The 16,086-nt window shown below is 36.1% G+C and overlaps 1 protein-coding gene across 1 annotated transcript in view; it reads left to right on the top strand.

The window, feature by feature from the left end:
• Positions 1-16,086, top strand: part of LOC114198794 (phospholipid-transporting ATPase ABCA3-like) — a 137,876-nt gene that overhangs the window by 51,374 nt on the left and 70,416 nt on the right. Inside the window, exons 13-16 of the mRNA XM_088017068.1 lie at positions 4,301-4,455; positions 4,695-4,850; positions 5,199-5,409; positions 14,713-14,863. Of these exons, the coding sequence (XP_087873194.1) occupies positions 4,301-4,455; positions 4,695-4,850; positions 5,199-5,409; positions 14,713-14,863 (673 nt within the window). The remainder of the gene's footprint in view (positions 1-4,300; positions 4,456-4,694; positions 4,851-5,198; positions 5,410-14,712; positions 14,864-16,086) is intronic.

The following is a 16,086-nucleotide window of genomic DNA, read 5'->3' as shown; positions in this document are numbered from 1 at the left end:
AACTGGACCATTTCCTTACACCACACACAAAAATAGACTCCAAATGGTTGAAAGACCTAAATGTGAGACAGGAGTCCATCAACATCCTAGAGGAGAACACAGGCAGCAACCTCTTCGACCTCAGCCACAGCAACTTCTTTCTAGACACATCGCCAAAGGCAAGGGAAGCCAGGGCAAAAATGAACTCTTGGGACATCATCAAGATAAAAAGCTTTTGCACAGCAAAGGAAACAGTCCACAAAACCAAAAGACAACCAACAGAATGGGAGAAGATATTTGCAAGTGACACTACAGATAAAGGGCTGATATCCAAGATCTATAAAGAACTTATCAAACTCAACACCAAAAGAACAAATAATCCAATCGAGAAATGGGCAGAAGACATGAACAGACATTTCTGCAAAGAAGACATCCAAATGGCTAAAAGACACATGAAAAAGTGCTCAACATCACTCGGCACCAGGGAAATCCAAATCAAAACCTCAATGAGATACCACCTCACACCAGTCAGAATGGCTAAAATTAACAAATCAGAAAACGACAGATGTTGGTGAGGACGCAGAGAAAGGGGAACCCTCCTACACTGTTGGTGGGAATGCAAGCTGGTGAAGCCACTCTAGAAAACAGTATGGAGGTTCTTCAAAAAGCTGAAAATAGAGCTACCCTACCACCCAGCAATTGCACTACTGGTTATATACCCCAAAGATACAAATGTAGTGATCCAAAGGGGTATGTGCACCCCAATGTTTATAGCAGCAATGTCCACAATAGCCAAACTATGGAAAGAGCCTAGATGTCCATCAATAGACGAATGGATATGAGAAGATGTGGTACATATATATATACAATGGAATATTATGCAGCCATCAAAAAATGAAATCTTGCCATTTGCAATGACGTGGTGGAACTAGAGGGTATTATGCTGAGTGAAATAAGTCAATCAGAGGAAGATAAGTATCATATGATCTCACTGATACGAGGATTTGAGAAACAAAACAGAGGATCATAGGGGAAGGGAGGGAAAAATGAAACAAGACAAAACCAGAGAGGGAGACAAACCATAAGAGACTCTTAATCTCAGGAGACAATTTGAGGGTTGCTGGAGGGGAGGGGGGCGGGAGGGATGGGGTGGCTAGGTGATGGACATTGGGGAGGGTATGTACTATGGTGAGCTCTGTGAATTGTGTAAGACTGATGAATCACAGACCTGTACCCCTGAAACAAATAATACATTATATGTTAATAAAAAATTTTTTTAAGTTAATTATGTAATTATAAAAGACAGTATCAATACATATCACTCTTTCTTTTAACTAATTTCAAAAGAAATTGTATAAAACTATTTATATAATTGCAATGTTAGGCCTGTAATACAGAAAAGTAATAAATCTGACAATAATAGCATAAAGGAAGTGGATGGGAACAAAGTTGTAATAGAGTAAAGAAATGATACTAGATGGGAATGCAAATCCATAGGAACAAATGAAGAGGACCAAAAATGCTAAATAAGAAGTAAGTTTAACAAACTATAATTACATGCTTGCTCTCCTTTATCCACTTCTGTAATAGGTGTAAAATTATATAAGTATTAATTATAACAGTGTATTTTTGGAATCATAACACATGTAGATAAAATGTGTATAACAATAGTAGCACAAAAATAGAGAAGAGGGAACAAAACTATATCAGCTCTCTAGAATTAAGTTAATATAAATCTGAAGTTGACCTGGTAATTAAATTGTGTATAGTAAGGCTCAGAGCAACTACTAAGAAAATAAGTCAAAAATATATATAGTGAAAAAATCATTAAAGGAATTTAAATGTTACACTAGAAAATAGTCAATGCAAAAGAAAGCAATAAATAGAGTAACAAAAATTACATGAGGCATCAACAAAAAAGCAAAATGGCAAACATAAACCCGGCTATATTGATAATAATATTGTTAGTGGATTAAACAATCCATATAAAAGGCAGATTGTCAGATGTTTTAAAATAAGATATCCAGCTCTATGCTCTGTACAGGAGACACATTTTAGATTCAAAGATACAAATAGTTGGAAAGTAAAAAGATGTAAAGAATACACAAAATGCAACCAAAGTAAAGCTGCAGTAGCTATGCAAATATCAGACAAAATAGACTTTAAAACAAAGTGTTGCTAGAAATAGAGAAGGATATTTTATAATGATAAAGGGGTCAATTTAGTATGAAGTTGTAACAATTATAAATATATATGCACCTAACAACAAAGTTCCCGCATATGTGAAGCAAAAACTGTCAGAATTTAAGGCAGAAATAGACAATGGAAAAATAATAATTGTAGATTTTGGTATCCCACTTTCAATGAAGGATATAGCAAGTAGGCAGAATATCAACAGATAAATAGATGACTTGAAAAATATTACACACAATAGATCTCATAAGTATCTATACACATTTCATCTAATAGCAAAATCTATGTTTTTCTCAACCACATGTAGAATACTCTGTATGACAGAGTATACATTAGGCCACAAAAAAAGCCTGAATGAATTTAAAAGATTGAAATTACACAGTGTAGTTTCTGAATACAATGGAGTGAAATTATAAATTTACAACAGGAAGAAATGAGAAATTCACATATTTGTGGAAATTAAACAACATACTTCTAAATACTAATGGTGAAAGAGAAAATCACAAAGAAAATTAGGAAATATTTGACATGAATGAAAATGACATAACACACAAAACTAATGAGATGCAGCTAAAGCAGTGCTTAGAGGGAAATTTATAGCTGTAAATTCCTACATTAAAAAGTTCTCAAATAAACAATCTGTCTACTTAAGACAGCCAGCTAAATCCAAAGAAAGAAGGAAATAAGGGAATTAATGAAACCAAACGTTAGTTCTTTGAAAAGATCAATGAAAGTGACAAACCTTTAGCTATACTGACCAAGAAAAAAAAAAAGAGAGAGAGAAGATACAAATCACTAAAATCAGAAAGGAAAGGTCCACTACAGAAATAAGTCAAAGGGGGTGATCAGCTAAACAGTCTCATTTCAATGCATTTAAATTAGATTACATTGTTAAAAATGAAAACCTCTGGAATAAACATCATGATGGAGGGGACTGCAGCACAACAGGGATAATTTGAGACATCATGTTGGATATTTGTGAACACACTTATCCTCTTGGTCATGTTTTCTTTTTTTATAATATTGAAGTATACCTGACATACAATGTTATATTAGTTTCAGGTGTACAACATAGGGATTTTGCAATTCTCTACAATACTCAATTCTTACCACAGCAAGTGTAAATAGGATTAATGAGTTACTGGATTTAAATGATACTTTCTTCTTTAAACTTAACCAATAATTATGAGAGCTATGGATAAAAATTATATAAATATTTTGAAACTATTTTAGGTTACTATGTGTTACCTCCCCTGACTAGAATTTAAATTCTTCAAGGATGACAGATTTATTATCTGGGTTTTCAAGTTTTAATTAAAAGTTTACCACAGTCTAGGTCAGTGTACAATTCATAACATAATTCATATATAAATAATGCAATATTACTCAGCCATCAGAAAGGATGAATACCCAACTTTTACATCAACATGGATGGGACTGGAAGGGATTATGCTAAGTGAAATAAGTCAAGCAGAGAAAGTCAATTATCATATGGTTTCACTTATTTGTGGAACATATGGAATAGCATGGAGACATTAGGAGGAGGAAGGACAAAATGAAGGGGGAGATGAACCATGAGAGACTATGGACTCTGAGAAACAAACTGAAGGTTTTTTGCAGGGTGGGGGGATGGGTTAGCCCAGTGATGGGTATTAAAGAGGGCACGTATTGCATGGAGCACTGGGTGTTACACGAAAACAATCATGGAGCACTACATCAAAAACTAATGATGTACTGTATGGTGACTAACATAACATAATAAAATAAAATAAAATAAACTTTTTTGAAAAAATAACATAATTCATAAATGTTGTCAAGTGGCTGATGGCAATGCTGTTAAGTTCCAATATAACAAACTCTTTAGTGTTTTTATATAGCTGAGTGATTTGTACTCATTCATACTCATTGAATATTAGAACATGCAGTTAATCAAATAAAAAATTATTTTTAATCTCATCACCTCAAAATATAACAATTGGTATTTTTTGGAATTTTCTTCTGAGAGATATTGCTAATTCTAATGAATAATCCATATATAGATTTCAAATTTAAGGTTTTAATGAAAAGTTTGTTGTCATGTTCCCTCATGAAAGCTAAGGTATTGTTACATCTTCTGCTTGATCCCTAGGTCTCTATCCTGCTACCAGTGGTGAGGCCTATATTAATGGATATGACATCTCACAGCAGATGGTCCAGATCAGGAAAAGCTTGGGCTTGTGTCCCCAACAAAATTTGTTGTTTAATTACTTGACCGTGTCAGAACACCTTTATTTCTATTGTGTGGTAAGCCAAAAAAGATATGTTCCTTTTTCCCACTCTATTGATGTACTTCAGGTAGATTACCAAATATCAATATCCTTATTCTTAGAAAGTTCAAAAACTGATTTTTGATGAATTCTCCTTTAAACGTAAAGACAGGCTAAGGGAAGAAGACAATATAGAAAACATATAAGAAAAGGCTTGTTTAAAGTGTTTCTAAGGAAAAAGCTGGAAGCACCATGTAAACTGGTTTCTCTTTCTAGGTAAAAGGAGTACCTCAAAAGACACGTCTTATGGAAACTGATCATATGCTGGCTGCTTTTAACCTGCTAGATAAGCGTAATGAATTTTCATGTTCACTGAGTGGAGGAATGAAGCGCAGACTCTCCATGATCATAGCACTTATAGGGGGCTCCAAGGTAAAAAAAAAAAAGGGGGGGGAACACTAAAAATGGATCCCCACCAAAGCTGGTCTAAAAAGATCAGCCAACAGAAACCTGAGAGCTGATAAGGATCTAACACTGTAAAAAGAACCTTACAAATTAATCCCATATGGAATTCACATTATCAAATTATTGTAATAAATTTGTCAAGGTTTGGAATTATTCTAGCATTCCTAATTCAGTTTTAGGCTAAACTTGTTAGCTTAACTGAACAAGTGACTGAAAAAGCAAAACCAGAATAAGCCCCATAAGTGACACTTAGTGACCTTAGTGACACTAGTACATAATGCTTAATGGTTATAAAATTGTTCTTCTGGTCTTTAGGTGGTGATACTTGATGAACCAACATCTGGCATGGACCCAGCCTCAAGGAGGGCCACCTGGGATGTCCTTCAGCAGTATAAACAGGATCGTACCATCTTATTGACCACCCACTACATGGATGAAGCTGACTTCCTGGGTGACCGCATAGCCATCATGGTCAACGGATCCCTGCGGTGCTGTGACTCTTCAGTTTTCCTGAAAAAAATATATGGTCTCTCCCTTTGATTATTTTTTGGATATTGATATCTTAATATTCTTCAAACATAATCTTCATGGATATTGACGTCTTAGGAATATTATTCTAATATAATTTCCATAATTTTTTGTCTATCTCCCCAAAACTTCTGTGATTTCCTCTATCCTTTTATTTGGGGCTCAGCTATGAGCCCTTTGAAGTAATGGTCATAGTTTATTTTTAATATGGAAGTGTAATTGACATACACTGTCCTATTATTTTCAGGTGTACATCCTAGTGATTCAGTATTTTATACATTACAAAATGATCCCCATGATAAGTCTCGGTACCATCTGTAACCATACAAAGTTATTACAATATTATTGACTGTATTCCCCATGCTGCATATTATATCCTCATTGCTTATTTATTTTGTAACCAGAAGTTTATTCCTCTTAATCCCCTTTGCCCCTTTGCTTGACTTCCAACCCCTTCTGTTTCTGGTAACTGACAGTCTGTTCCTTGTATCTTTGAGTCTGTTTTGTCTACTTTTTTTGTTTTTTAGATTCTACATGTAAGTGAAATTATTTGGTATTTGTCTTTGTCTGATTTATTTCACTTAGCATGACACCCTCTAGGTCCATCCATGTTGTTACAAATGGCAAGATTTCATTTTTTATGGCTAAGTAATATTCCATTGTATATATTTACCACATCGTCTTTATTTGTACATCAGTGGGTGGACACTTAGGTTGCTTCCATAACTTGGCTCTGGTAAATAATGCTGCAATAGACATAGGGGTGCATATCTTTTTGAATTGGCATGGTTGTGTTCTTTGAGTAAATGCCCAGTAGCAGAATTACTGTAGTTCTATTTTTAATTTTTTGAGGAACCTCCACACTGCTTTCCACAGTGGTAGCATCAGTTTCCATTTCTACCAACAGTGCAAGAGGGTTCTTTTTTCTCCATATCCTCACCATCACCTGTTGTTTCTTGTATTACTGGTTTTAGCCATTCTTTTTTTTTTTATTATTGTTATGTTCAGTTAGCCACTGTATAGTACATCATTAGTTTTTGATGTTAGTGTTCAATGATTCATTAGTTACATATAACCCAGTGCTCATCACAAAACGTGCCCTCATTAATACGCATCACCCTGTTACTCCCCCCACACCTCCTCTCCTTTGAAACCCTCAGTTTTTTTTCCCAGGTTCCATGGTCTCTCATGGTTCATCTCCCTCTCTGATTTCCCTCCCTTCACCTATGGTCCTCTGTGCTATTGCTTATGTTCCATATATGAGTGAAACCATATGATAATTGTCTTTTTCTGCTTGACTTCTTTCACTTAGCATAATCCCCTCCAGTTCCATCCATGTTGAAGCAAATGGTGGATATTCATCCTTTCTGATGGCTGAATAATATTCCATTGTATATACGTACTGCAGAGGAACTAGTCAACAAAATTAAGAGGCAACCTACGAAATGAGAGAAGATATTTGTAAATGACATTACAGATAAAGGGCTGGTATCCAAGATCTATAAAGAACTTCTCAAACTCAACATGAAAAACAAACAACCCAGTCAATACATGGGCAGAAGACACAAACAGACACTTCTCCAGAGAAGACATACAAATGGCTAACAGACACGTGAAAAAGTGTTCAACATCACTAGCCATCAGGGAAATTCAAATCAAAACCACAATGAGATACCACCTTACACCAGTTAGAATGACAAAAATTAACAAGACAGGAAAAAACGAATGTTGGCAAGGATGTGGAGAAAGGGAAACCCTCTTACACTGTGGGTGGGAATGTAAGCTGATACCATCACTCTGGAAAACAGTATGTAGATTCCTCAAGAAGTTAAAAATAGAGCTACCCCATGACCCAGCAATTACACTACCAGGTATTTACCTCAAAGATACAGATGTAGTGAAAAGAAGGGGCACATGCACCCCAGTGTTCATAGCAGCAATGTCCAAAATAGCCAAACTGTGGAAGGAGCCGAGGTGCCCTTCAACAGTTGAATGGATAAAGAAGATGTGGTTTTAGCCGTTCTGACAGGTGTGAGGTGATATCTCCTTGTGGTTTTGATTTCTATTTCCCTGATAATGAGTAATGTTGAGCATCTTTTCATGTGTCAATTAGCCATCTATATGTCTTTGGAGAAATGTCTTTTCAAGTCTTCTGCCCATTTTTAAATTGATTATTTGTTTTTTGGTGTTAAGTTGTATAATTTATTTGTATATTGTGGATATTAACCCTTTATTGGATATCATTTGCAAATATCTTCTCCCACTCATGGTGCTTTTTGTTTTGTTGACATTTCCTTCACTGCGCAAAAGCTAGTATTGATGTAGTCTCAATAGTTTAATTTTGCTTTTGTTTCCCTTGCCAGGAGACCTATCTAGAAAAATGTTTCTATAGTCAATGTCAAAGAGATTACTTCCTGTGTTTTCTCCTAGGAATTTTTGGTTCGCAAGCATTTTCTTTTATTCTGTAGGTTGCCTTTCCATTTTGTTGATTGTTTCCTTTGCCATACAGAATATTTTTATTTTTTAATTTCTTTTTTTTAGTTTTATTTTATTTTATTATGTTATGTTGGTCACCATACAATACATCATTAGTTTTTGATGTAGTGATCCAAAAAGATTTATTGATTTATTTTAAAGAGTGAGAGAGAGAGCTAGTGAATGGAGGGAGGTGCAGAGGGAGAGAATCTTCAAACAGACTCTCCACTGAGCACAGAGCCTGACTCAGGGCTCAGTCCCACGACCATGAGCTCCTGACCTAAGCCGAAACCAAGAGTTGGATGCTTAACTAACTAAGCCACCCAGGCGCCCCCAGAATCTTTTTAGTTTGTTGTGGTCACACTTGTCTATTTTTTTTAATTTTTTATTGTTATGTTAATTACCACACTTGTCTATTTTTTATTTTCTTTGCTGTGTATTGGTTTCATATCCAAAAAACATCATATCAAGAAGCTTTTACCCAGTGTTTTCTTATAAGAGTGGATCTTACTTTTTTTTCATCTATTCAGTTCTGTCTTTTGATTGAAGAGTTTGTTTATATTTAATATAGATTTTGATAGGGAAGTACTACTTTGTTACTCGTGTTCTGTTTGTCTTATACTTCTTGTGTCCCTCTTTTCCTGTCTTGCTATCTTCATTTCCTTTTTACTGATTTTTGTATTGATATGCTTTGATTTCTTTCTTTTGTGTAATTTCTAGACATTTTCTTTGTGGTTGTCATGGGACTCACATAAAATATAACTATATTATAAGCTGATAAACTCCATTGTATACAAAACACTGTTCTCTTTACCCCACAACACTTTAGTTATTGTGCCACATTTATGTATATTTGTATTGTTTATTTATCTTTATTTTTAGTTGCATGTTTTAGTAATAATATAACACATTTTAGTTATTTTTTAATACTTTTATATTTGTATATATTTTAGATATTGTATATATTTTTTTAATTCTTTTAACTTTTATAGTAGGATTAAAAGCTTACCCACCATCATTACAATATACATTATTCTGTATTTGTGTATTTACCAATTTCTGTGAGATTTATACTTTCATATGATTTTATATTACCAGTTAGCATCCTTTTATCTTTTTAACCATACTTTCCAATTTGAAGAACTCCCTTTGGCATTTCTTAGAATGCAGATCTAGTAGTAATGAATTTTCTCAGCTTTTGTTTATCTACGAAAGTCTTTCTCCTTCATTTTTTTTAAATTTTTTTATTATGTTAATTACCATATATTACATCATTTGTTTTTGATGTAGTGTTCCATGATTCATTGTTTGTTCATAACACCCAGTGCTCCATGCAGAATGTGCCCTCCTCAATACCCATCAGTAGGCTAACCCATCCCCCCACCCTCCTCCCCTCTAGAACCCTCAGTTTGTTTTTCAGAGTCCATCATCTCTCATGGTTCGTCTCCCCCTCTGACTTACTCCCCTTCATTCTTCCTCTCCTGCTATCTTCTTCTTTTTCTTTTTTCTTAAAATATGTTGCGTTATTTATTTCAGAAGTACAGATCTGTGATTCAACAGTCTTGCACAATTCACAGCGCTCACCGTAGCACATACCCTCCCCAATGTCTATCACCCAGCCACCCCATCCCTCCCACCCCCAACCACTCCAGTAACACTCAGTTTGTTCCTGAGATTAAGAATTCCTCATATCAGTGAGGTCATATGATACATGTCTTTCTCTGATTGACTTATTTCACTCAGCATAACACCCTCCAGTTCCATCCAAGTCGTTGCAAATGGCAAGATCTCATTCCTTTTGATGGCTGCATAATATTCCATTGTGTACATATACCACCTCTTCTTTATCCATTCATCTGTCGATGGACATCTTGGCTCTTTCCAGTTTGGCTATTGTGGACATTGCTGCTATAAACATTGGGGTGCACGTACCCCTTCGGGTCCCTACATTTGTATCTTTGGGGTAAATACCCAGAAGTGCAATTGCTGGATCGAATGGTAGCTCTAATTTCAACTGTTTGAGGAACCTCCATACTGTTTTCCAGAGGGGTTGCACCAGCTTGCATTCCCACCAACAGTGTAGGAGGGTTCCCTTTCTCCACATCCCCGCCAACATCTGTCATTCCCTGACTTGTTAATTTTACCATTCTGACGGGTGTGAGGTGGTAGGTATCTCATTGAGGTTTTGATTTCGATTTCCCTGATGCCGAGCAATGTTGAGCACTTTTTCCTGTGTCTGTTGGCCACTTGGATGTCTTCTTTGGAAAAATGTCTGTTCATGTCTTCTGCCCATTTCTTGATTGGATTATTTGTTCTTTGGGTGTTGAGTTTGATAAGTTCTTTATAAATTTTGGATACTAGCCCTTTATCTGATATGTCATTTGCAAATATTTTCTCCCATTCTGTCGGTTGTCTTTTGGTTTTGTGGACTGTTTCTTTGGCTGTGCAAAAGCTTTTTATCTTGATGAAATCCCAATAGTTCATTTTTGCCCTGGCTTCCTGTGCCTTTGGTGATGTTTCTAGGAAGAAGTTGCTGCGGCTGAGGTCGAAGACGTTGCTACCTGTGTTCTCCTTTAGGATTTGGATGGACTCCTGTCTCACGTTTAGGTCTTTCAACCATTTGGAGTCTATTTTTGTGTGTGGTGTAAGGAAATGGTCCAGTTTCATTCTTCTGCATGTGGCTGTCCAATTTTCCCAACACCATTTGTTGAAGAGACTGTCTTTTTTCCACTGGACATTCTTTCCTGCTTTGTCAAAGATAAGTTGACCATAGAGTTGAGGGTCCATTTCTGGGCTCTCGATTCTGTTCCATTGATCGATGTCTCTGTTTTTGTGCCAGTACCATACTGTCTTGATGATGACAGCTTTGTAATAGAGCTGGAAGTCCGGAATTGTGATGCCGCCAGCTTTGCTTTTCTTTTTCAGTATTCCTCTGGCTATTCGGGGTCTCTTCTGGTTCCATACAAATTTTAGGATTATTTGTTCCATTTCTTTGAAAAAAGTGGATGGTATTTTGATGGGGATTGCATTGAATGTGTAGATTGCTCTAGGTAGCATTGACATCTTCACAATGTTGGTTCTTCCAATCCATGAGCATGGAACGTTTTTCCATTTCTTTGTGTCTTCTTCAATTTCTTTCCTGAGTATTTCATAGTTTTCTGAGTACAGATCCTTTGCCTCTTTGGTTAGATTTATTCCTAGGTATCTTATGGTTTTGGGTGCAATTGTGAATGGGATCGACTCCTTGATTTGTCTCTCTTCTGTCTTGTTGTTGGTGTATAGGAATGCCACTGATTTCTGTGCATTGATTTTATATCCTGCTACTTGACTGAATTCCTGTATGAGTTCTAGCAGTTTTGGGGTGGAGTCTTTTGGGTTTTCCACATACAGTATCATATCATCTGCAAAGAGTGAGAGTTTGACTTCCTCTTTGCCGATTTGGATGCCTTTGATTTCTTTTTGTTGTCTGATTGCTGTGGCTAGGACTTCTAATACTATGTTGAATAGCAGTGGTGAGAGTGGACATCCCTGCCGCGTTCCTGACCTTAGGGGAAAAGCTCTCAGCTTTTCCCCATTGAGAATGATTTTCGCTGTAGGTTTTTCGTAGATGGCTTTTATGATATTGAGGTATGTACCCTCTATCCCTATACTCTGAAGAGTTTTGATCAAGAAAGGATGCTGTACTTTGTCAAATGCTTTTTCTGCATCTATTGAGAGGATCCTATGATTCTTGTTCTTTCTTTTGTTAATGTATTGTATCACGTTGATTTATTTGCGGATGTTGAACCAGCCTTGCAGCCCAGGGATAAATCCCACTTGGTCGTGGTGAATAATCCTTTTAATGTACTGTTGGATCCTATTGGCTAGTATTTTGGTGAGAATTTTTGCATCCATGTTCATCAAGGATATTGGTCTGTAATTCTCCTTTTGGATGGGGTCTTTGTCTGGTTTTGGGATCAAGGTAATGGTGGCCTCATAAAATGAATTTGGAAATAGAAGTTTTCCTTCCATTTCTATTTTTTGGAACAGTTTCAGGAGAATAGGTATTAATTCTTCTTTAAATGTCTGATAGAATTCCCCTAGGAAGCCATCTGGCCCTGGGCTTTTGTTTCTTGGGAGATTTTTGATGACTGCTTCAATTTCCTTCGTGGTTATAGGTCTGTTCAGGTTTTCTATTTCTTCCTGGTTCAATTTTGGTAGTTGATACATCTCTAGGAATGCACCCATTTCTTCCAGGTTATCTAATTTGCTGGCATAGAGTTGCTCATAATATGTTCTTATACTTGTTTGTATTTCTTTGGTGTTGGTTGTGATCTCTCCTCTTTCATTCATGATTTTGTTGATTTGGGTCATTTCTCTTTTCTTTTTGATCAGTCTGGCCAGGGGTTTATCAATCTTGTGAATTCTTTCAAAGAACCAGCTCCTAGTTTCGTTGATCTGTTCTACTCTTCTTTTGGTTTCTATTTCATTGATTTCTGCTCTGATCTTTATGATTTCTCTTCTCCTGCTGGGTTTAGGCTTTCTTTGCTGTTCTTTCTCCAGCTCCTTTAGGTGTAGGGTTAGGTTGTGTATTTGAGACCTTTCTTGTTTCTTGAGAAAGGCTTGTATTGCTATATCCTTTCCTCTCAGGACTGCCTTTGCTGTATCCCAAAGATTTGGGGCAGTTGTGTTTTCATTTTCATTGGTTTCCATGAATTTTTTTAATTCTTCTTTAATTTCCTGGTTGACCCATTCATTCTTTAGTAGGATGCTCTTTAGCCTCCACGTATTTGAGTTCTTTCCGACTTTCCTCTTGTGATTGAGTTCTAGTTTCAAAGCATTGTGGTCTGAAAATATGCAGGGAATGATCCCAATCTTTTGGTACCGGTTGAGACCTAATTTGTGACCTAGGGTGTGATCAATTCTGGAGAATGTTCCATGGGCACTAGAGAAGAATGTGTATTCCATTGCTATGGGATGGAATGTTTTTCTCCTTCATTTTTCAAGGATAGTTTTGCCAGGTAGAGTATTCTTGGTTGGTAACTTTTTCCTTCAGCACTTTGAATATATCTCATTATTTCCTCTAGCCTTCAAGGTTTCTGCTGAAAAATCAGCTAGTTGTCTGGTGAGTATTCCCATGTATGTAACAACTTGCTTTTCTCGGCTGCTTTCAAAATCTTCTCTTTGTCTTTGACTTTTTACTATTTGATTCTAATGTGCCTTATTGTAGATATCTTTGGATTCATCTTGTTTAGATCCTTTGTATTTGTGACTCTGAATGTCCATTTCCTTTCCTTGGTTGGGAAGTTTTCAGCCATTATTTCTTTGAATAAACTTTCTAGTTCCTCCTCCTCCTCCTCTTCCTCCTTCCCCTTCTCTCTCTCTCCATCTCTCTCTCTCCCTTATGGGACTCCCATGTTGTATATATTGCTCTACTTAGTGATACCATAAGTCTCTTGGGCTTTATTTACTCTTTTTCATTTTTTTCTTTTTGTTCTTCTGAGTGAATAATTTCCAGTGACTTGACTCTGAGGTCACCTTATCCTTTTGTCCACTTTATGTAGTCCACTTTTGAACCCCTCTAATGAATTTTTCATTTTAGTTATTGTATTCTTCAGCTCTGCAACTTCTTTTTGGTACTTCTTAAACTTTGTTTCTTTGTTGAAATTCTAACTTTGTTAATGTGTTGGTATCCTGACCTTGGTGAGCATCTTTATGATGTTATTTTAAATTCTGTCAGGTAAAGTATGTAGATCTCCATTTAATAGAGTCATATTCTGGAGATATACTTTTCCTTTGTTTGGAAAACATTTCTGTGTCTGCTTCTCAATTGTTTCCATCACACTTAGCATTATATTTTCTAGTTTCCTTGCATGTTTTGTTATTCTTTATGTTATTTTTTATGATTAAATTTATGAATAAAATAATAGTGGAGTCTAAAGTAGTTGATATTATCCCCAGAAAATGGTATACCCTGGTCTCTTAGGCCACTGTTATGGAAGACTAAGTCTATAAACTATATTTGAGCAAATACTGGGATGTATTACGCCTTTGTTTAGATTCTCCCCATCACTGTCTTCAAATGTTTTAGTAATAGAATCAGAATTTTAGTCTTAGCGGAGGTTGGAATCTGTACATGAATGAGACCATGGAGATCTCTTTAAGCTTTAGTCCAGTTCCCAGCTTTTTGTATCTGACAAATGCTCTTTGATTTCCATTTCTGCACTATTTTCTTCACCTTAAAGGTTTTCTGTCTACCCTGCTGCCTTCTCTCTAACCTTCAAAGGGCCATTGCAGTGAAGGACTGATGTACCCCAGAAGTGTTTCTCTCAGCTCTTTTGTCCTGCCCAGAGCTATCAGAGTACCACTGCAATGTTTTCCACAAAGTTCTATAGTGCCCTAGAGGCATTTTTTTCTCCTCCCTACCCTTTCCTCCAGCTTTGCAAGACTAGTATAGTGCAGCTGATGGAGGTGGAGAGCACTTTGGAAAGATTTCTCAGATCTCTGAAGGAAAGGACTTTTATCTGATTAATTTACTGCCTTACCTATAATAAGGACCAAATATATATCTGTTTAATGAACATTAACTTTGTCTTCTCAGATTTCAGTGTCAATAGAACAAGAGGCCATATAAGAGAGCTTTTATTTCCATCTCTGTTCTATCAGTCCCTAAGAAAATGAATAAAATTACAAAAGAAGTATTTAGTAGACTTCTTAGACTTATAGTCATATGATTAACATGCCTTATCTTCTAGTTCACCCAAACTATGGAAAGCCAACTATGGTCTCCCAAGAATATTGGAAATACAAACTTGTTTTATTTGTTCTTCTAAATGGATTTTCTCAGGTGTGGGATACCACATTGTCATGGTGAAGGAAGCTCACTGTAATGTTGAAGAAATCTGCAAATTGCTTCAGTATCATATACCAACAGCCACTTTGGAGAAGAATGTTAATAATGAAGTATCTTTTATTCTACCCAAAGAGTACACACACAGGTATGAGTCCAGAGAATGTAAAATGATTGATGTTTAGATAACCAGATGTAATTATTGCTTTTCCTGGTTTCTTCAGGCTTAGCAAATAGAGTTTATTTAACAAGCCAAAATTCCAGTCATTGCTGTCACTTGCACTGAAAAGAAGGATGCCACACTTGGCTATAGCTTCCTGGTTTTAATTGGTTATAACTGGTGGTATGTTTTGGTAGAGTCAGAATTGGTGAGTGGAGTAAATGGAAATATAATGAGATGAAAATGACGTTAGTGGTGTCTCTTGAAGCCAAGGTGACAGGAACTCAGAGTAAATAGGCAGTTTGACTGCACTCACTAGCCAAGTTTTTCCTCAAAGGCAGTCATGAAGAATAATAACTCTACCTGAGATAATCATCCTAATAAAGGGAAATGGAAACTAAGTGTAGTCATCAGTGACTTTCAGAGTATGATATTTTTATCTTCTTCTAATATATAAGTAAGTAGTTGCTGTACCATTTCCTAAAGTCAAGCCAGTTGTCATATTCCAGAAGAATATGAAGGACTTTAATGCCCCCTTTTCTAGGAAAAAGAGGGATGTGTCAAAAGGAGAAAAAGGAGGAAAAGGAACTGCATCATGACAACATTGTTTATTTAGTAAATCTGAAAGTTCTTGAGAAGTAGCAGCATGGAATAGTGTGATCAGGCAACAGAATGGAACCAAGATTCTAGCCATAAGCTGGAATGAGAGAATTAAATATCATGGAGAATTAGAAATAAAATTCTAGATATGTATCCTCAGATCCATGGTGGTTGACTCATTCAGAAAAGTGGGGAACCAGATGGGTGCTTTGGCCCATTGTGATAGTTGTGATTGACGTGAAGCTGCAGAGTCTCTCTGAAGGAGACATAAAGGTAAAGCACTTGCTTAAACTTATCACACTATCTGCCTATCCTCATTCATATGGACACAAATGACATTCTCAAATAATGTCTAAAACAAGAAATGAAAGTATTCTGAAGCAGATGACATCTTTTATCATATCTTCATAGTTATAGTATCTTCATATTTTATAATGTTTTCATATTTGGAAGCAGAAGATGTTTACCATATATTCTTACTAATCCCTTGGGCTTAGAGAACAGAAAAAAGAAGAAGATCCAAGAGGTGAACAACTAATTGTAGATTACTGGGCCATATAATGATGCACAGACTACAGAATAAACTTGAAAGTCATGAAATGAGGGAAGAA

This window comes from Eumetopias jubatus, unplaced genomic scaffold, assembly GCF_037043125.1.
Source record: "Eumetopias jubatus isolate StellerSeaLion01/CBP00866 unplaced genomic scaffold, mEumJub1_p1.0 scaffold_12, whole genome shotgun sequence".
Taxonomy (NCBI): domain Eukaryota; kingdom Metazoa; phylum Chordata; class Mammalia; order Carnivora; family Otariidae; genus Eumetopias; species Eumetopias jubatus.
The sequence above is the reverse complement of the archived record's forward strand: the minus strand, read 5'-3'. Positions and strand labels throughout refer to the sequence as shown.